At 38.3% G+C, this 22,467-nt stretch overlaps 1 protein-coding gene across 3 annotated transcripts in view; it reads left to right on the forward strand.

The window, feature by feature from the left end:
* The window catches only part of SLC9A9 (solute carrier family 9 member A9), a 650,964-nt gene that overhangs the window by 484,585 nt on the left and 143,912 nt on the right, over positions 1–22,467 (forward strand). For all 3 annotated transcript variants that reach the window (XM_075201923.1, XM_075201922.1, XM_075201924.1), the window contains exon 13: positions 2,342–2,390. In XM_075201923.1, coding sequence (XP_075058024.1) covers positions 2,342–2,390 — 49 coding nt within the window. The remainder of the gene's footprint in view (positions 1–2,341; positions 2,391–22,467) is intronic.

The following is a 22,467-nucleotide window of genomic DNA, read 5'->3' on the forward strand; positions in this document are numbered from 1 at the left end:
AAGTGATTTTTATGTTACACTACCTTTTATTGTGTCCTTCTATACTCCTATACTTAGACAAGAACTTTAAAGTTGCACTTTATTGAGCATAGACTTAATTTTATTAATAAAATTAATGCACAACATGTGTCTACAAATTATTATTTTTTTGCTACTTCAGTCCAGTAGGTTTAACGGTCACGGGAGTCATGCACATCAAATATACACAATGAGGAAGGACTCAGAGAGGCCCTCTAGATGTTTAGACATCAATTTATACATCTGTGAAGCCTCAGTGAGACCATGGAATTCAACAGTTTTGCGTAGTTATTTATTTTTTATAAATGCCTCTCAAGCAATGTGTCTATTAACTAGGGAGAATTATTATTCATATAGTTGGTGCCTTTGTGCACCTAGTGTCATTTATGTTGTGCATTTAATAATGTATTAGATTTGTCTAGATTTTTTTGCTTTGTATGAATTTAATATAGATTTGGGTTTCTTCATGATTGGGAGCACAGTATTGATTTGTTTTTTGCACCCTATAGTATTTTCTTTATCGATTTATTTATAAAAATATATATTTTGACAGCACTATTCTGTTCTCCAGGAACTGCCAATAATAACAGTAGTCTAGGCCTGGGAGTTAACATTTAGTAGTATTTCATCTCTGTTTGCTGCTGTTCAGATTAATTATCTGCTGTTTGAGAATTGTATGACTACATAATTTGAACATATAAGCGATGTGTTAGAATTTATATTTTTGCTCTATTCTCAGCATCTGAATAAAGATTAATTATCATTATATGGTGAATGCTTTACTATATTTTTGACAATAATCCATAGAGGGTTTGATTATAACCCAATAACCTCATCACTGTTATGTATAATGTAATAATGTACCTCCCAGTAGTGTGTAAATAAATATAAAAATAAGGTATGATTACTTAATATTATTCTATTTGCTGTGTGTGAATGTAGGACTTACATGGCCCTCTGTCTCTTAGTGTTTGTTAGAATACCCTGGAATTGTATTATTTTTTTTTATTTACTTGTGGGTGGTCTTCGTCAGATCTGCTCATATTTATATCACTTTTAACATTTGAGATTAGGATAATATATATACTATAGTAAATTTTATTTTGGGACGTTTTGAAATCATTGCTTGTTTTTTATCAAGTGACTGCTGCAGTACATTGACTCATACTGGAAACTGGATCACCAGAGACTAGATTATCGTGATCTAGCAGTGCTATATGTTGCATTTATTGTTAAGTATATGTTTTTTCTGCATTATTATTTCATTTAGTTATTATACAAGTAGGTTAAATTTATTTAATTATTAGCTATATCATATGGTGTTGTCTGGCGCGACCTGTGTTTAATTGAAACATTGTGTCTGTTAACTTATAAGTTTACAGATTTAGTGTTTTAACTGTGTATAAGAGTTTCAAAGAATTGGCTTTTGATGTGCTTATTGATTTATACTAATTGATGAATTTATTTTAATAATTTATGCATCTAATTGTAGAATTAATATACAGGATTATTAATGAATCAATTAGAGGAGGAATGAAAACCCGAAGAGGGTGTTTATGTACAGTATGTATATTGATTATGAATACATAACATAAAGTTGAAACGCGTTAGTTCACAGTGATAGCAGAGGAAAAGGAGGGGACTTCTATAAATGATTGGCTCCTACTGCAAAAGACTGACAACCATTGCTCATGGCTAAGCTGTATAAGTTAGATGGCCACATATTATAAGCAAGGTACCTAATTTACACTCTGCCTTTTTACACTTCTTGGACCCAGAATCAAAACCATAGTGCATATATACAAGAGAATCTTCTAAGTGTTTTGCTGTGTTTTCATCCAGTTGAAATTATTTGGTATAGTTAAGTCTGTTATACCATAATATATGCTATCATTGAAATGTGATTTTAATGTGTGAGTGTATGGTGTCATTGCTCTTACCACTTGTGTGTATATATAACTGTGTTGCACGTAGAGAGACATTTCTCTTAACCCCGCTAAAGCATATGCTCATTGTGTTTTTTTTATTATTTATGTGGATTTCATTTAAATGTTTGTGTTTTCAATGTTATTATTAAAGTATTTCATGTTTACATAAGCCACTTGGATGATATTAAATTCTTGTTTATTTTTAATTTTTTATTAATTTCACATTTAGCATCGTTTGTGTGTGTGTGTGTGTGTGTGTGTGTGTGTGTGTGTGTGTGTGTGTGTGTATATTCTCCTGGAACAATGTTATATACTGCAAAATGTATATGCAATGCATAAATGATATACTACACAATTCCAATGCAAGCCTAAGTAGGTTCTTTGTCTCCAAACAGAGTTGGAGTGGACCCAGACCAGGACTTGAAAGAACACCCTGTAAATCAGGTGAGTTATTGCTACAAATTAATTATACAATAGGTAAATTATGATTGCCTATGTGGAGATATAAAATGTTGACTCCTTTTTAAGAGTCTGAAAGAACAATGTTGTGATTTCCATTAAGATGAGGAAGGCGGCTCAGATATAAACACCAACAGTGGGGAATAGAGTATCCAAGGCAATATTTCATTTGAAAACTTATCCAAAACAGTTACTATTTTATGAGATGAATTGTGGTTTGTTCTAAAACTTAAATATAAAGAGCACAGTTCCCATTCTGTCCTTTATCACACTATATTAAAAATGCTTTTTAGCTGCAGCATATCTTCACAGAGCTGTTTTTAAAACTAGAAAACATTTCCTGTGCTGCTTATTCAATAAATGCAGAATGTTCTTTGATGTTTTTCTAGCTGCATAAATCAGAATTGTGTTGTTTATAAAGCTGACGTAGCTATTCTGCATTCTTGTTACCCATTGTGGAGAATGCGCTTAGGAACAAAGCACTTTGCATTTAATGAATACATAATAAATAGTGTCGATATATACATATAGGCTGCTCTTAACTTTCGTGACAACAAGGTAGCTATGCTATGAATACTTATTTAAAGTATCATTTATGAAAACATAGATCTTTTCATGTAGGTTTCTGCTCCTTAAACATATCTAGGGTGGAATTTACTAAAGTGTAGTGTTTTTTATTACCTGTTTGCATTGGACCTGGCCCGCTAAAGGGACTCATACAAACAATTGATCTCCTGCAGATGGTACACCTGGCTGGTGGGTACCAGGGTAATTAACGACTAGTGCTCCCATTAATAATAAAATAAACCTTGTGCCTACTGTTTAAACATAATAATATTCATAGTGCCTCCATTAGTACTAAAATAAATATTGTTACCCCTGTATAAATATAATAACAATTGGCGTCGCCTAAATAGTAGTAATATAAATCTTGTGACCCCTGTTTAAATATTATTATTATTGTAGTGCCCACACTGTTTTTCTACCTAATAGGATATACGTGATTGGTTGAGCAGTGTAAGAGATTGCACTTGATTGGCTGCCTGGCCATTATCTTGACAGGTTCACCAGAGCTTAACTTGTTGTGCATCGGGTGCTCCTTAGGAGTGGTCCTTATGTTCTATGGGGTTTTTTTTATCTACTCAAAGTTTTCTATATTTCAATGGAATTACACCAGAGCAAGATGGAAAAAAGATTATAGGTAAGTATTAATTGTGGAGTCACCTTTTTTTTTTTTTTTTTGCCATGAAGACACATCTAATTTATAATAATACAACTGGAGGCACTACTGTTGTATTATGCATTTTTCAAACTTTTATTGTGTTCCATTCACTGCTGGGTTGGGCAAAATAGAGCTTAGACTGGGTTTTAACTCCTAATACACCCACGTGAATGAAGGATAACTTAAAATTTTAGTTAATTTTAGCTATACTTTGTAAGAATACAGGCCAGTAGTTTCATGACTTTACTACAGGCAGACAAGAGGACACCCTTGGGAAACAAAAACTAAGTTGTTTTTCTACATCATACCACTCCACCTTTTCCCAGTGCAAATTGTTTTTTGGCGCACACATAAAGATTAAGGGATATTCACAATACATTGTACCACATTCCCTGGGGATTACCTAGAGCTTCTGCAGGAGAAGCCTTAGAATGGTGAGCAGGACATACTTCCCAACATTTTCAGACAGCTGGGAGGATTGTCATATAAATAACTATCAAAGAATGTCAGAAGAACATAAGAAGTACAATACATTGGATTCACATTACCCTGCAGGCATTTTCAGTTCCTGCAGTTATCAGTTATATATAACTATGGACGTTTTAGGTGCTGCGGAATCAAGGGCACATTGGCAACTTAAAGTGGCCCTGAATTTTTTGGGGAAAGTGGCCTTATGTAGGCAGGACCAAAACAACTGTAGGCAGGGCCAACACAAACTGGGCAGGGTTAGCACACCTTTTGCCATAGCCGCAACAGTGTTAAGCTGGGACAACACCTGAGACGGAGATAACAGTACAGGTATTACAGTGGTACAAATACTGCCAAGATACTTACTAAATAGGCATCTAGATGCAAAGGCAATCTTTCCATAGGCTGGGGTATTCACCCTGTAATAAATCAGCCCCCAGTGCATGCAAAATCTATTACTATTGAGACACTCATAAAAAGTTATTAAAATCAGAAAATTGGTTTTACCTGCCATCCTTCGGTTCAGTCATGTGCATTGAACATGGTCTATTTGTCCACATTACTTGTGGTCGGCAGCCACCAGCACCAGTTCTAGCTGCCACATCAACTCCAGCAGAAGTGGAGGTAGGAATGGTGTGAATATCTGGGAAGTGGAAGATGAGGGGAGGGAAGATGTGGCACAAATGGGTTGTGGGGGCAAAAGATGGGAGAAAAAAAGGGGGGGAATAAAGGGAAAGGTGCCTATAGTTTGGAGACAGAGACAGCAGTTAGGGGCACTGGCAGAGAGAAAGAGACTGCTGACGAGAAGCTGGTACACATACAAAATTGGACACAGAAATGCACACGCACAAGGGGGGGAGGGGACAGAAGTGCACACAGAAAGGAGGGAACACACGCAAAGTGAAGGACAGAGGTGCACACACACAAAGGGGGGTCAGAGGCGCACACACAAAGGTGGAAGTAGAGGCACACTCTCAGGGGAGACAGAGAGAAAGGTTCTCATACAAAATTTGAGACAAAGGGAAAGCTACGTACATTAAATTCTGTATTCTGCCTTTTTGCTTGTGCTGGGACCATGCAGTGACTACTGTTGGGTGGAAGGAGAGTAGCAGAATAGAGGGCAAGCAGAGTTTGGGATGGAGACTTACAAGCACACACCAATAGGCAGGGCTATCTGTGTAAATGGCCGTGAGCTGCCTCTGTAAAGCAACAAACAGTGCGTGACAGGGGCAGGCTGGGCTGGGAGGCATCTGCCCCCTGGGCCGGTCCCATTGTGAGCTACCTTGGGCTGGGTCACTGGGCCTCCTGCATTTTTCTTTCTTTAAAATAGGCCTCTAAGTGGAGTTTTGCCCCCCGGGCTAAAATTTGCCAGCCCCCCCCCCGACCCAGATCATTGCATTTGGGACTGGACCAGCCCACCCTGCCGCTAGAGGCCCCATAACGCTCTGGAAGACAGTTGGTAAATCTCCCAGTAGGGTCTGGATAGTCTTCTCCTGTGATTATAATGCTTTATAAAACTAACTTTACTACTACTTATGTTATCACACCTCCCAACATTTTAAAAAGCAACATCGGGACACAAATAAGCCTCTCCCATGATTCGCCCAAAAAATGCCCAAATCTACCCAAACAACACCAAGATCTACCTGAACCATGCCCACATAAACAAGATCACGTAAAATTAGGCAGTCTTTCCATAATGTGAACTGGTGGGCGCTATGCATTATGTCAAGAAATGTGCTGCTTCCCTTTATAAAAGGAAGTAGATTTACTTTTTAAAGAAGGACTGTCATAATTAGTGACATTGTCATGTTGCATAATTATAAGTCATATCTGTTATTTTAACACTGTTATCTAATGTATGTATGAATACTACATATAGTTAATGAAAATTGCCTAAGTAATTATAGTGCATTACTTATTGTGCATTGCTTCTCTCTAATGTCGTATAACATCACCTAATTTTCTACTTCTGGTCCATCCGAGGCTGTCAAACAAGACTTTATATATAGTAAATAGTATAGTAAACTTAACACATGGCTAATTTAAAACAAAACTAAAAAGTTCACTGAGGAATCTGGACAGTAAAATAAATCTGACACAGATGAATAGAAGCTGACACTTCATTACCAGTGTCAAAAGTATTTTAGCTTTAAACTTGACAGAGTTATAAAAGCACTAATTTGTAAAACAATCATTATAAAAACTATCAGGTTTATCAGAGAACGAGCCAGCAATATGCTTTGTAAAATACAACATGTCATGCATGTATCCTGATCCTCAATCTTGAATTCATTACTTACATATGTGTCTGGGTTATCACAAAGCAGCTGTTATGTACTATTAACTGTTCAGTTAAAAATAAACACATTTTAGATAATAGTTTCATGGATAAATCTTTCTTTTTCTATTTGTAAATGTATCCCCAGCAGTTGGAGCTCCAACTGTTGGACTCCTACTATTACTTAATGTTAGAGCCTATAGGGATTTCATCCTAGGATTACAATCAGTAAGTCTCTCTGACCTCTGCTATTGATGTGAGTTGCTGAGTTCTGTGTCTGTGTACAGTTGTGCCCCTCATTGCTCTTCCTTTAGTAAAAGCAGCTTATTCATGGAATTTTCCTAGCATCAGCTCTGCATAAAAAAAACCTTCCCCAAACACTGATTGTTCATTGTGGCAGTGAACCTAGGTCCTGCCCAAAGTTATGCTTGCTAACTGTTTGTGTCTCTAGACACATCTCCTCTGTTTCAGGCCTTGGCGCCTGTCCTATAGTCTTGTGTCTATGGGTGTGACTTTTGTCCCTGTTCCTTCCTCCTGTCGGTAACTTTGGGTTCTGTGCCATATGGTGTCACTTTTTCTTTCTTTCTGACCTCTGATTTTCTAACTATTTGCTGCTCTTGATCTTGAATTTTTTTGACTTGTTTTATTACCTGCTCTTTTGATCTTTTCCATTTCTCTGACTGCCTTGTTTGATTTAAATCTTCTGGCCTCTGTCAGTTTTGTCACAAATTGTACCCATATGTGTGAAATCAGTCACTCCTGATAACAAAATAGAGGTTAAGCTGTGAGTTGTAGACTCAGCAACTAGTTGGAGGCACCAGCTGAAATAGGGGTTCCTGCCAGCTACTAAAATGTAGCACATTATATACTGTTACTCAAGTGGGGGGCTATAGCTAACAGTGGCCATAATAGCAGAGCAGCGATTTTCTCTTAGCTAAGGTCAATAAATAAAGTACATTAGACTAGTAAGCAATGCAGTGTGTATAGTTTGTAGCATTTTGCAATCTATTTCTTCAAGAGTAAACAGCCCATTGTGTGTGGTGTACAGTCTTTGTTTTGGAGCCGTATAAACTTTTGCCTCCTTATCATGACTTTGTATCATACAGAAGAATAAGGGGAGTAGAGTTTGTCATCAGAAACACAATTCTCTGAAATTATTATTTCATCATTAGCAACTAATGTAAAAAACTGACATTAGTGATTATTTCAGCATTATTAATATGCCTCTCTAACCTTGTTTACAAGAATACAATTATTCTACTTACCCCTACGTGTCTGAACCTCCCTCTGTTCCTATACACACATTCCAATCCTCACTCCCTGGTGATGAACATACAAACAGATTCTGAATTGTCCATGCATCATTGCATGGCCAGTTCTGTAGTTAGTTCAGTGTATATAATGGGGTAAGATTTCTCCTGCGTGGCTAGAAGGAGAGTGTGATAAAAAGTTACTTGTAACATTTTAAAATTTCTCATCACACAAAAAAGTAGGCACATGCACATACATTCTACCTGGAGGACCTGCATCTCTTGTGATCCCATATGCTCACCTGTTTTTCCAAAATGGCTTTCTTTTAAATCTGATGATTAGATTTTAGTGATAAACTTACCCCTGGATTCCCTAAACCATTTTTATCAAATGGTTTATCAAGGTTTTGGAATGACCAAGTCAAAGTGCAGATCTCAACCCCAATTGAGTTGTGCATACACAAATGCCCTCAAACATCAATTAATTAATGTATTATTGTAAAGAGGAGAGGGCCATGTTTCATCCAAAAGGATGTAGGAGACTTATTTGTTTGTTGAAAGAATAAATAAAGACAAGGTAAAATCTGTTGTGTCTCTTGTCGCAAGATTGGATTTATCAAATTGCAGGACTTGGTGAAGACTAGATGATTCTTAATCATGTATTGATATGTAAAAACACAGATTTGAAAGAGGATGTACTTCATTTTTACATATATATATATATATGTGTGTGTCTATATATGTATATATGTATATGTGTGTGTATATATATATATATATATATATATATATATATATATATATATATATATATATACATAAATGGCGCTAAATTGAGATTTAGTCCCAATATAGTTCATAAGTTTCACCCAAACACTTCTTATGTACAAGCGGCACTTGTGTTGCAATCATCCAGATTTTTGGTCCGGTAAAGATATTCTAAAGTATAAAAGGAAAGCAAAGGGCCTGATAGTGTAATATTTCTGGAACTTTTAGCCAAAAAAGGTGATATTGGATATACGTACCAAATAGATTCTTTGATAAGGTGTGTAAAAGTTGTGTGCTTCACAGGCTGCACCTGGATACTGTCCAAGCCTCCACACCATATACAAGATACATATGGAAAGCAGCAATAGTGTAATATTGTTTCAGTATAATAACCAACACCAAAACACCCCGTGGATGTGATTGTGCGTACCAGATAATAAATAAAAATCACTTATCTGTAGTAGTAATCGAATCTCAAATCGCTTGATTTATCTTTCCATCTCCTCTTTTATAGCAAGTACAGTGTAATCTAAAGAAAGAATAATACTTAGTCTATCCAGGCTAATGTATAGCAGGCAGGAGGGAGTCCAGCAGCAGCCAAGTCTATCTGAGTTTTACTGCCTGTCAAACTCAGACACACTTGGCTGATTTTATACATCTCTGGCAACTGGTCTGATTGAAACCTCAATTAAATAATTAACAGGTGTGGCCAAATACTTTTGTCTTTATAGTGTGTATGTGTGTAAAAAAATAAATAAATATATATATATATATATATATATATATATATATATATATATATATATATATATATATAATTTATTACCTAGGATTCCATTATTCCATTGTGCATGTAACTTTGACTCTGCCCACTCACCAGTTTGCTTTAAATGTGGGTGAAATGATAATAAATAGTAAAGTTTAAATAATAAAGTAATAAATAGGTACCAATACCTTTTAGGAGCATATAGGCACATATTTAGTGTGGATGTTCACAAACTCACCGGCAGTATATTAACTTACAAACTTCATTTCTGTAAACTATCCTGTAATCCCTGACCCGTTAATTGCTTTTGTATATTCAACTCATGGACGTCTGTACTTATCCTACAATTAAAATGAGCAGTAATCGAAATTTTAAAAAAAATGTGTACACACCACATAAGCAGCACATCCAAGTCATCTGACTTCTATCCAGTTTGTTGGTATGATTTTTCTTGAATGCCTTACAGCATAAATATACTAGGATTGTATATTCTATATGCATGAAACGGGGAAGGATAAAAGAAAAATTAAAAGTCAGCAGGTTAATTGCAAATTGAGGTAACATAAAGTGGCTGTGAAAAAATGTGATCCATGCTCCATAAAAAGCTTTCTATTCCGTTTCAATTCTCTGTTACATCAGTACCCATGGCAACCAAACCTTTTTTAGAACAACTGTGAATAGCTTTTCCTAGAGGGGAGCACTGCTGGTGCCAGCTTGCTCTCACGACAAATATGCCAGTTTTTTCCACTTTGTGTTTTCTTTCCCTATTGTATCTTAGCACAAATGCTCAGTCATAGAAGATATATTATATACAATACAATATTGTACGCTAAAATAGCTGGTTTTAGTTAGAAATAATCTATATTATTTGTGTCTTATGCTTACTAATATATCTGTTTTTAAATTTCAGTTGGTAATTGTTGCTTATCAATAATAAAACCCAAAACCCATAACTTACTAATGGGAAGTAATGGCCCATTTTGAAAAATGCTGAATTATTATTAGTTTAATTTATTCAGATTTATTTAGCAAAAATACCCTGCAGCACTATACAGTGAGGTTACCTTATTCAGATACGTTAGCACCTGCTAAAGTGGGTATTGCAAACTAATTTCCCCAACCCAGGCACATAAACATACATCATGCTAATTTAGTTATTAGCCGAGTAACCTACCACTTTTTGGAGCATGGGAGCGAACAGTACAATAATGTATTTTTGCATAATATAGAGAGCAACAAGTAAAATGAGAGTGTTAGTATAGAGGACACTGTTCTGAAGAGCTTGTTACTAGAGATGAGCGGGCTCGGATATCTGAAATCCGAGCCCACCCGAACGTTGCCGATCCGAGCCGGATCCGAGACAGATCCGGGTATTCCCGCCAATTGCAAAACTGAAACCGAGGCTCTGCATCATAATCCCGCTGTCGGATCTCGCAATACTCGTATTCTATAAATTCCCCGCTAGCCGCCGCCATCTTCACTCGAGCATTGATCAGGGTAGAGGGAGGTTGTGTTAGGTGGTCCTCTGTCCTGCTATATCTCGTGCTGTGCTGTGCTGTGCTGTGTTCTGCTCAGTCCAGTGGTGCTGTGTCCTGTGCTCTGTCCTTCTGAGTTCAGTGGTGCTGCTGGGTCCTGTGCTGTGTCCTGTTCAGTCCAGTGGTGCTGTGTCCTGTGCTCTGTCCTTCTAAGGGCATTGTTATTTCCCCATTATTCCCAAGTTATAAATTTTTTTTAAAAAAGTTATAAAAAAAATAAAAAAAATAAATTATAAAAAAAAGAAATTAAAAAAAAATATCCAAAAACAATTCTGCAGTATAAGTCCATTGGTACTGCAATATTACAAAGTTCACTGATTCTGCAGTATAAGTCCATTGGTACTGCTATATTACAAAGTTCACTGATTCTGCAGTATAAGTCCATTGGTACTGCTATATTACAAAGTTCACTGATTCAGCAGTATTAGTCCAGTGGTACTGCAATATTACAAAGTTCACTGATTCAGCAGTATAAGTCCAGTGGTACTGCTATATTACAAAGTTCACTGATTCAGCAGTATAAGTCCAGTGGTACTGCAATATTACAAAGTTCACTGATTCTGTAGTATAAGTCCATTGGTACTGCTATATTACAAAGTTCACTGATTCAGCAGTATAATTCCAGTGGTACTGCTATATTACAAAGTTCACTGATTCAGCAGTATAAGTCCAGTGGTACTGCTATATTACAAAGTTCACTGATTCAGCAGTATAAGTCCAGTGGTACTCTCCTGTGCCGCATATAATTTTTAAAGGCTTTGCCGAGTGTGTGTGGCTTAGGGGTACGCTCTCTTGTGCTACATATAATGGAAAACAAAAATTTGGAGGATAAAGCAGGGGAAGATCAAGACCCACTTCCTCCTAATGCTGAAGCTGCTGCCACTAGTCATGACATAGACAATGAAATGCCATCAACGTCGTCTAGCAAGCCCGATGCCCAATCTCGTAGTACAGGGCATGTAAAATCCAAAAAGCCCAAGTTCTCAAAAAGTAGCAAAAAGAGAAACTTAAAATCATCTGAGGAGAAACGTAAAGTTGGCAATATGCCATTTACGACACGTAGTGGCAAGGAACGGCTTAGGCCCTGGCCCATGTTCATGACTAGTGGTCCAGCTTCACCCAAGGATCTAAGCCCCCCCCCCCTACAAAAAATATAAGAGAGTTATGCTGTCAGCAACAACAACAAGACAGCAAAGAACTCTGCCTTCTAAACAGATGAGATCACAAATCCCCAAGGCGAGTCCAAGGGTGTTGGTGGTTGTGAAGCCTGACCTTCCCATCACTGTACGGGAAGAGGTGACTCCATCCACCATTTGCAGCACACCCTCTGCATATGTTGGAAGGATCACCCACAGTGTAGATCCAGATTTGGATAATCAAGGTGTCAATGTTGTACACCGGGAGGAGGCTATTGATGTAGCTGGCGCTGTGGAAGAACTTGATGATGAGGATGGTGATGTGGTTATTGTAAATGAGGCACCAGGGGGGGAAACAGCTGATGTCCATGGGATGAAAAAGCCCATCGTCATGCCTGGTCAGAAGACCAAAAAATGCACCTCTTCGGTCTGGAGTTATTTTTATCCAAATCCGGACAACCAATGTATGGCCATATGTAGCTTATGTAAAGCTCAAATAATCAGGGGTAAGGATCTTGCCCACCTAGGGACATCCTCCCTTATACGTCACCTGAATAACCTTCATAGTTCAGTGGTTAGTTCAGGAACTGGGCCTAGGACCGTCATCAGTACAGGGACACCTAAATCCCTTGGTCCTGTTGGATACACACTACTAACACCCTCTTCGTCAACTTCCTCCACGATCTCCATCAGATTTAGTACTGCAGGCCATGTCACCAGCCAGACTGAGTCCTCTTCTATACGGGATTCATCCGAGGAATCCTGCAGCGGTACGCCTACTACTGCCACTGCTGCTGTTAGTCGGTCATCTTCCCAGAGGGGAAGTCGTAAGACCGCTACGTCTTTCACAAAACAATTGACCGTCCAACAGTCGTTTGCCATGACCACAAAATACGATCGTAGTCAACCTATTGCAAAGCGTATATCTGCGGCTGTAACTGCTATGTTGGTGTTAGATGTGCGCCCGGTGTCCGCCATCAGTGGAGTGGGATTTAGAGGGTTGATGGAGGTATTGTGTCCCCGGTACCAAATCCCGTCGAGATTCCACTTCACTAGGCAGGCGATACCAAAGATGTACAGAGAAGCATGAGCAAGTGTCCTCAGTGCTCTTAAAAATGCGGTTGTACCCACTGTCCACTTAACCACGGACATGTGGACAAGTGGTTCTGGGCAAACGAAGGACTATATGACTGTGACAGCCCACTGGGTAGATGCATCCCCTTCCGCAGCAACAGCAGCAGCTGCATCAGTAGCAGCATCTACACAACGTCTGCTCGTGCCAAGGCAGGCAACATTGTGTATTACAGGCTTTAATAAGAGGCACAATGCTGACAACCTATTAGAGAAAATGAGGGAAATTATTTTGCAGTGGCTTACCCCACTTAGACTGTCCTGGGGATTTGTGGTGTCAGACAACGCCAGTAACATTGTGCGGGCATTGCATATGGGCAATTTCCAGCACGTCCCATGTTTTGCCCACACCGTTAATTTGGTGGTGCAGCATTACCTCAAGAGTGACAGGGGTGTGCAGGAGATGCTTGCGGTGGCTGCAAAATTGCTGGACACTTTCGGCATTCTACCAGTGCCTACCGCAGGCTCGAGGCACATCAAAAAAGCCTGAACCTGCCCTGCCATCACCTCAAACAAGAGGTTGTGACGCGCTGGAACTCCACCCTCTATATGCTGCAGAGGATGGAGGAGCAGCAAAAGGCCATTCAGGCCTACACCGCCACCTACGACATAGGCAAAGGAGTGGGGATGCGCAGTGGAGACTGATTTCCGTGTTGTGCAAGGTTCTCCAGCCGTTTGAACTTGCCACACGAGAAGTCAGTTACGACACTGCCAGCTTGAGTCAGGTGATTCCCCTGATCAGGCTGTTGCAGAAGCAGCTGGAGAAAGTGAGGGAGGAGCTGGTAAACCATTGCGATTCCACCAAGCATGTAGCTCTTGTGGATGAAGCCCTTCGTACGCTTTGCCAGGATCCGAGGGGGGGTCACTATTTTAAAGTCAGAGGTATACATTCTGGCCACCGTTCTCGATCCTTGGTTTAAAGCGTATGTTTTGTCTCTGTTTCCGGCGGACACAAGTCTGCAGCACTGCAAAGACCTGTTGGTCAGGAGATTGTCCTCTAACGAGGGCCGTGACATGCCAACAGCTCTACCCTCATTTTCTTCCACATCTGTGGCTGCGAGGAAAAAGCTCAGTTTTCCTAAAAGACCCGCTGGGGGGATGCTGATAACATCCGGACTGAAGGACCTGCCAACCATTGCAGACATGTCTACTGTTGCTGCATTAGATGCTGTCACAATGGAAAAAATGGTGGAGGATTATTTTGCTGACACCATCCAAATAGACATGTCAGACAGTCCATATTGTTACTGGCAGGAAAAAAAAGCCAGTTTGGAAGCCCCTGTACAAACTGGCTCTATTTTACCTGAGTTATCCCCCCTCCAGTGTGTACTCGGAAAGAGTTTTTAGTGCAGCGGGGAACCTGGTCAGTGAGCGGCGAAGGAGGTTGCTTCCTCAGAACGTTGAAAAAATGATGTTCATAAAAATGATTTATCACTTCCTCAATCAAGTACAGCACTGCCCTCCAGATAGTACAGAGGGACCTGTGGTTGTGGAGTCCAGCGGGGACGAATTGATAATGTGTGAGGAGAAGGAAGTACACACTGTAGGGGGAGAGGAATCAGAGGTTAAGGATAAGGGCAACATCTTGCCTCAGTAGAGCCTGTTTAGTTTGTACAGGGAGAGATGAATAGCTTTTTTGGTGTGGGGGCCCAAACAAACCAATCATTTCAGCCACAGTTGTTTGGTAGGCCCTGTCGCTGAAATGATTGGTTTGTTAAAGTGTGCATGTCCTATTTCAACAACATAAGGGTGGGTGGGAGGACAATTCCATCTTGCAACTCTTTTTTTGCCATTATGTGACCATTCAACAGTCGTTTGCCATGAGCACAAAGTAAAACAAAATTAAAACAAATTCAACAAATTAAACCAAAAGTAAAATGCCCTGTCATAATTAAAAAACAAGAGGTATTGACGTTCTTGAACTACTGTAGTGTTTATAAGTTATAAACACTACACTTGAAAGCTTGAGCCTTTAAATGAAAAAGTCACTCTTCATTGCATGAATATTTGCAACAGGGACAGTTTTTTTGTTTACAAAGTCAACAAATAACACTTCGACCCTGTCTGTCTTTCACATACTTGATGGGATCTCAATGATGAATGCTCTGTACCATGGTCGTCTAAAACAAGAGTTATTGACATGCTATAACTACTGTAGTTTTTATAAATTATAAACACTACACTTGAAAGTTGGAGGAGGTATTGTGGCCCCGGTACCAAATTGGGTACCGGGGCCACTCCACTATGCAGTCCAGATAGAGGCGTATTAGATATTAAACAACGTTGACTGTTGCTGCCAAATCATAAATGAATGAAAATGACCTGTCATCGTCAAAAACAAGAGGTATTGACACGCTCGAACTACACCCTGTATATGCTGCAGAGGATGTAGGAGCAGGCAGCTGTGCAGTGGAATTCAGACCATTTGAAGGCGGAGGTATTGTGGCCCCGGTACCAAATTGTGTACCGGGACCACTACACTATGCAGTCCAGAAAGCTACCTCGGTGAAACGTTTTGGACTAAAAACAATATTGTGAGGTGTGAGGTGTTCAGAATAGACTGGGAATTAGTGGAAATGATTGTTATTGAATGTTATTGAGGTTAATAATAGCGTAGGAGTGAAAATAAACCAAAAAACTTGATTTTAACACTTTTTATGTTTTTTTTAAACTAAATCCGAATCCAAAACTTTAAATCCGAACCAAAACCTTTCGTCAGGTGTTTTGCGAAACAAATCCGAACCCAAAACCTCAAGCAAATCCGAATCCAAAACAAAGTGGCCGGTGCACATCCCTACTTGTAACATATATGAATAATGTGATACAAAGTGCAACACAAGGTATGTTAACAAGTTCTAAAGTATTCCTTTCTCATCCACCAATTGGTAAACAATGCAGGCTTTGGTGAGAAAATGATAGAAAAATTATCTTACAGGTATCAAGGTTTTGATAGTGTTGATACTAATGCAGTTGGGAGTACAATGAAACAGGATTATATTATATTAATATAGTGTCAGTCAGATATATTGTAAGATGAATACATTGCTTAGTGTACAAGTACTAGTTAGCATACCATATATGTGAAAAGCCTTCTATACATTACTCCTGAAACCTCCCACTGGTGTCTGTGCAAATGGTCACTTCCATGTACATGCCCACACAGCAGAACCTACCCTACTTGGCCAATTCCCAGTCTCAGAGAGAATATGTTTAGACATCATCTGGTTAATACAGTTCAAGAAAATCATGAAGCCCGTGTGGCCTACTTCAAAGAGTCTTCTCTACTTTTTGTCTTTGTTCTGGTAATTGGTGGTGTCGGTGTACAAAGATAGGACCCAATTGTAAAGCGCTACGGAATTTGCTGGCGCTATATAAATAAATGTTGATGTTGATTATGATAGGTCCTCATAGTTCACTGTCTTAGTCTGCTACCAACTGATTTGCTAGCTTACATTATGATACATGAAAACACAGAACAATGGTGTTCATGTCAGCAAATTGATAGGAACTTTAACATTGGGCTGCATGGTAAAAAAAACTTCTTCAGCGAAAAATTAGATTTTGTAGAAAGGAGGTGTAATGTTTACCCCACGTGTGTTAGGATTGCCCTCATTTTGGCAGCAATAGGTTCGGTAGATAATAGGATCTTCAGGGGACTGAAAGAACTGTCTGGTGCAGTTGTGTGGATTAAAGGAGGAAGATGGAAGGCAATTAGTATTGACTACAGCTGAATATTATGGTAAAACATATTGATGACAATAAATAATTTAACTTTAAATTCAAACCTTTGCAAAGTTTGTAATGGATATTCTTGAATGGCTTTTCTGCATCCAAAGTATTAAGAAATAGCATCTCTCCTGGTTGTCTGATCTGTCCGCTGTGCATTACAGCTGCAACCATGTATAGGATCAATCCTGCAGTACACTGATGAAGCTGGTTGCTAGATAAATAGCAACAAGCTTCTCTTAAGCTCCCAGTCTGGCAGCTGTGCTATTACTTACCACACCCATGCAGCTAATTATTCTGCAGTTTCTGATTGGTGCTTTGACTCGGATTGTTCTAAGGATTCTGCTGTCTTCTCCACTCCTGATTCGCTTTGAAAAACGGATTTGCTCTTATTTTTCTACCTGCCCTGAACCCTGTCTTGTTTAAAGTATTCTGCTGTCTTCTCTAATCCTGATCCCTGCCTGTCTGACACTGAGTTCTGCCAACAATATCCTGGTTGCTCAGAACCTCCTACCGTGTTATGTTCATTCCAGCGAACAAGTGCTGGATCAACAACTGCTACTAACCAAGCTTAAATCCTGGGAGTACTGTGGAACATCATTAGTTCTTTGGAAAGAGGGCTCCTAAAGGTGAGCATCTCGTGAAGAGGTTCTAGCAGTTGAAGATCTTGAGCCACTCTGCCCTTAACCCAATGGAAGGAATTTCCAGAGAAGATAACATTTTGCTTCTCTTTGACTTTAAAAAGTTGTTTATGTGTTTTGTAATTCAAGAGAAATGTTTCTCATTTTTAATCCAAAAATATTGTCTTTGTAATCCAAGGGAATTTTTCTTTAGAATACACAATAAATATCTTATTTGTAATCCAGTGGGATTTATTTTTAATTTGTAATCAACAGTAAATATTCTTTTTTGTAATCTAATGGGTATAATTATTATAATCCATGGGAAATATTCTTTCAAAGTAGTAAATGTTCTTGATTTGTAATCCAATCATCTTCATGAAGCCTTTAGAAATCTTCTTAAATTGTAATCTATAGGAAAAACAAAATATATAATACAAACTGCTCTGCTAAGAGTCCCACTACACAATGACTTAACTAAATTTATACGATTTCCCTTAGCCGCTCAGCCAATTACAAGTGGTTTTTCATGATGTTGCTTGTGAAGAGACTCCCTGGGGCCACCTATTTGATTACACATCAACCAAAATTATTTTAGTTTCTTGATGTAGAAAAAAAACAATTGCAAATGCTGTGCAGCTGCATTCATTTTAATGACCTATTTATTTCACTTCAGTTTCTACATGTGTGGGACATTGATATGAATAGAAAAGATACAGCATAACTCTGGTGTAGCCACTCCTGTTTAACCCCTAGTTGGTATGTACACATTGCATTACCAAGTGAAGTAGCATGCTTTGAGCACATAGAAATGGAGCAAGCAGCATCCAAAATACAACTGAGGTGCTGCTTTTAAATGCCAGTGGTTAAGGGATATAATGTGGTTTACAGATTTGATTAGCTGCGATGTGTGGCAGTCTTAAAAGATCATATCAGTTCTGGAGCAAGGATGGGGTTATGTTGCAGAAGAATACAATCTTTTGTTCAATGATTCATTCTCCAAGTATGACATAGACATGATTCATTCACATGATTATGTAGAGCCTTAGAGCCTGGATAGGATGTGCGGTTGGGATTTTAATTAAAAGTGATAAAGTTTCTTCCTAGAAAAACAAAAAGATAAAAGATGATTATGTTGTTTACTAATGTTTTGTTGCATTTTCCAAGTTTGCATATGGTGATGATGTATCTTTCCTCAATATATTTCTCAGTATGGAACTTTTCAAGCTGCTGATCAGTATTGCTACTTTGTTTTGTTTTTGGCAATTTGAGGAGAAGATTGTATGTACTTTATAATAAGCATAAGAGATCTGAACTGTGTTTTCAGTGTTAAAATAATGACTTCTTTTAAGTTTTGCAATGTGTTTAGAGCTAGGTATCTTTTTTCTGGGGACTTAATTCACTTAAAGTCAAGGGACTTAAGTTTTACACTGACATATGTATTTTGGTATGTTAAGGATTATATAGTTATTGAACTACTGATTGATCAGATGGTGTTGTTCTGACCAGAAAAGGGGAGTGGGAATTTGGGTAGGATTAGATTTTGTAAACTATACGGATATCTTGATAAAGAGACATAAATACATCTTTGTAGCCCTGGAGAGGAGGTGATGGAGAACATTATGGGGTGGGAGTGTTTAGAAAGGGGCTAGGTGATTGGTTGTAACAATAGTGAATGGAGTCACTATTACATCCAATAAAGTGAACATCTTAATTCAGTGTATATAGAGAGAGACAGAGAACAAGGACACAAAAACTTGATAAAACAGTTTAAGAGTCGCATTAACATTGTGTGGGAACTAGTGTGACTGATGGATGTGTCCCAAAGTCCATTGACAAAGGCCTAGGCATCTACAGATATCTGAGTTGTGTAACTGTCTAGAGAGAGCTTGAAATCCACAGCAGGTATCCAGTCGGCATTAAGGGGATTTGCTCTGTGCAGTCCTTTTGCTGATTGGTGAGAATTATCCAGTAAGGTTCTTTTAATACTGGTGGTTAGTTTGTCTAGTTCTGTCATCAAGTTGCAGGCATCCAGTAGTCTGGAGAGGAACACTTCCCGGATGTCTAACATTGAGAATGGTTTGTCGATGATTAGGCAGACTGGAAAACCCCAGCCGTATTTTCTGCCATTGTTTTTCAACACCAGGATAATCTTTCTGAAGTGTCTCCTTTTAACAATGGTTATTGGTGCCAGATCATGGAATAGATGGTGGAATATTTTTCATAGCAGATTTGAGGCATATTACGGCTTGCAGAGCATATTTAATTTTTTACCTTTGACTGCTGGTAAACGGGAACACTACCATCTCTGGAGGGACAGTGTTTCTAGTTGGGGATTATAGGTTTATGTACATAGTAAACTGGAAGCCCGGGAGTGTTGATAATAAATGCAGAAAAAAGTATTTTAAGAATCTATCAAGCATATCAGGTTTTACTGTTTCTGAAAAATTGCACAGTCTGTTTCTACATTTGCAATGTTCAAAGATGCCTAATGTGTTTCTTTGAGCATTTCCATCTCATATGTACAAAATCCAGATTAGGTTGGGCCTTAAATATTTCCTGTTTTCATTGCAAAGTCCCTCCATAGCTTTGGGGGGGTGGGGGTTCAGCTTGTGTCATGGACAAATCTACAGGCCCTGGGGCCTAGTTTATCTCAGCAAGTGAAATACTAAGTCACCTCACCTGACGCTCCCCTCTATTGCTTTCCTGTTATTGTAAGCGTGCTGGTGATAGAGATGCAATAGCATTGAGCATATCATGCAGGGTGCTTACGTGGTATAAGAGTTCCTAGAACTTAATCCATCAAGTGAACCACGTTACTGCAATAGTTGTTGTTAATACCCTTTAGTACAATAATGGGCAACAGGCAGCCCTCTGAGCCTTCACCTGTGGCCTATAGCTTCTTTTTACTTTATTGTCAGATTTGTTTGATTTAACATTTAAAATGCCTGCTCATATGTTATTACAGATGTGTATCTATTATTACTGAAATTAAGGGGATTGTACGGTCCTTTTGAAGGTTAGAGTGCCACACATGCATCCCCTGAAACAAATCGGGTTGCCTATAACATATTTAATACATTGACACCACCAGTATGCTTTTAATACAGTATACTATATTTTTCTTGAAGCATTACATGTACATGTTTGTTATGAACATTCACTGAACATATCATTTGTTATTGCCAGTACCAGATTAAGGCAACTTGAGGCCCTAGGCTAGGAGGCCTCGGGAGGCCCAAACTTAATAGCATCTGATCATGAGAAACAAAACCTTGTTCTCTTCTTTATCTACTCAATGAAAGTAGAACATTGCTGAAATTTTAGCATTGATAAAAAGATTGTTTATACATTTATGACCTTTAATAATTTTACAAAGTATGAAATTAATGCAGACATTTACACAGAACATTCATAGGAGAATCATATATATGTTTTTACATTACTCTATTTGCAAAGTCAGAACAGTTTCTTTCAAGCTTTTTTGAATGCAAACTTTATTTATATCATTAAAATCAATAAGTCGTAGTTTATCATTTTCAATGCAGAGAATTCTTAGAACAGACAGCTGATCTTGGGTCATTGTTGACTGTAGATCATTCTTTATCCTTTATAGTCTAGAAAATTATCTTTAGCCAGTATAGTTAGTAACTAGTAAACACAGTAACAATCTGAAAATTGTTACTGTGTTTATGCGGACAGCTTTTCCACATTTAGAAAAGCTGTCCGAATTTTCTCGTGGAATATTATTTGATACATATCTTGGTGGCTGAAATTTTCTTTTTCATGGTGAGCTTGTTTAACTTGCAGGTGAAAGTGCAATCAAACATCCTTTGAATTCTCTTACACCAACAGCTCAACGCTATTGTGAATCTGTGCTCTGGTTGCTTGCAGGTTCACCAAAAATGAAAAAGTGCCTGCTACACTCCTATACTCTGTTGCTCTTCTGTCTAGCTTGGCTTTAAGAGCATCCATGACAGGGATAAATGAATTTACCCTAAATGTGTCTTTTGGAGAACGTTCATCTAAGGCTTCGGGTGCTGTCCCATCATTTTTTTTTCTTTTTTGTACTCTCTGCCTTCTTTTGACAGTTTTGACCTCTACACCCGGTAGAGTAATTTATCTTGCTGTTTAATTTAATCAAAATTAGCCTGAGTGTTTTCATATGAACTGCAATAGTGAGCTGTAAATATTTGCACATATGCTCAATGAAATTTGCGAACTTTATAGTGCCTTGCTAACTTTATGAAATTGGTCTAACAAAGGTGAAACATGAAAATTAATTCAAATTCTTCCATTTTCTGCAGAAGATTTGTAACCAGTCATCTAATATCTTCTTTTTCAACTTCATATCAGTAAATATGACCAGGGCCTAATTATCCAATAGACTGACTAGTCTGCAGCCTAGGGAGCAAGGATTTGGGAGGGCGCAAAATTGTGACAGGGAGAGATGCAAACTGAAATTTGCTTTAAAAATAAGAGAATAGATAGCATGAAAGAAAAATTTAATAAGTTTTGAATCTTTACATATTTATATGTTAAGGGCTAAAGTCATCCTTGTGTGGGCGCTAGCAGATAACTGAGTAGGCGAGACAAGGATGTTAACAGACATAAGAATGACAGCCGCCTCCCCCCTCAGTAGTGGTTTTTCATACATCTGTTCTGCCAAACAGTTCTGATTTTAATGAATGAGTAACAAATATTGTTGTGACTCTTTTAAAAATGTAGGGGGAGAGTGTGAGAGAAGCTGGATTTTAAATTAATAACAATGTAATTTTTACCTACCTGGTATTTGCCTGGTGTGTTAGACATAGGGGCGCCACGAACTTATTAGCCTAGAGCTAACCCTTAATCAGGTCCTGAATATGACTCAGGGCTTCAACGATGTTAGCAGAACTTTGGCTAATAGCTGCAGTAGCTGTGGCATGGGTATCCCATCTTCTGTTTGATAAATGTTTAAAAGCTTTTGACTTGAATTTTTTTTAGCACTGGCTATATTTTTTGGAAGATGAGAAAAAAATTCACTGCATCCAGGCATGAGTCAACTATGTTTCGTCCTTTAGATTTAGAGAATGTCCAGTGCATTGAATAAACTTTGAAAACTTGTTCCTTTCCAAAAAATTTTGTTGAACGCCATTATACTTTCCAGCCATAATGAC

This window comes from Mixophyes fleayi, chromosome 3 (assembly GCF_038048845.1).
Source record: "Mixophyes fleayi isolate aMixFle1 chromosome 3, aMixFle1.hap1, whole genome shotgun sequence".
Lineage (NCBI taxonomy): Eukaryota > Metazoa > Chordata > Amphibia > Anura > Limnodynastidae > Mixophyes > Mixophyes fleayi.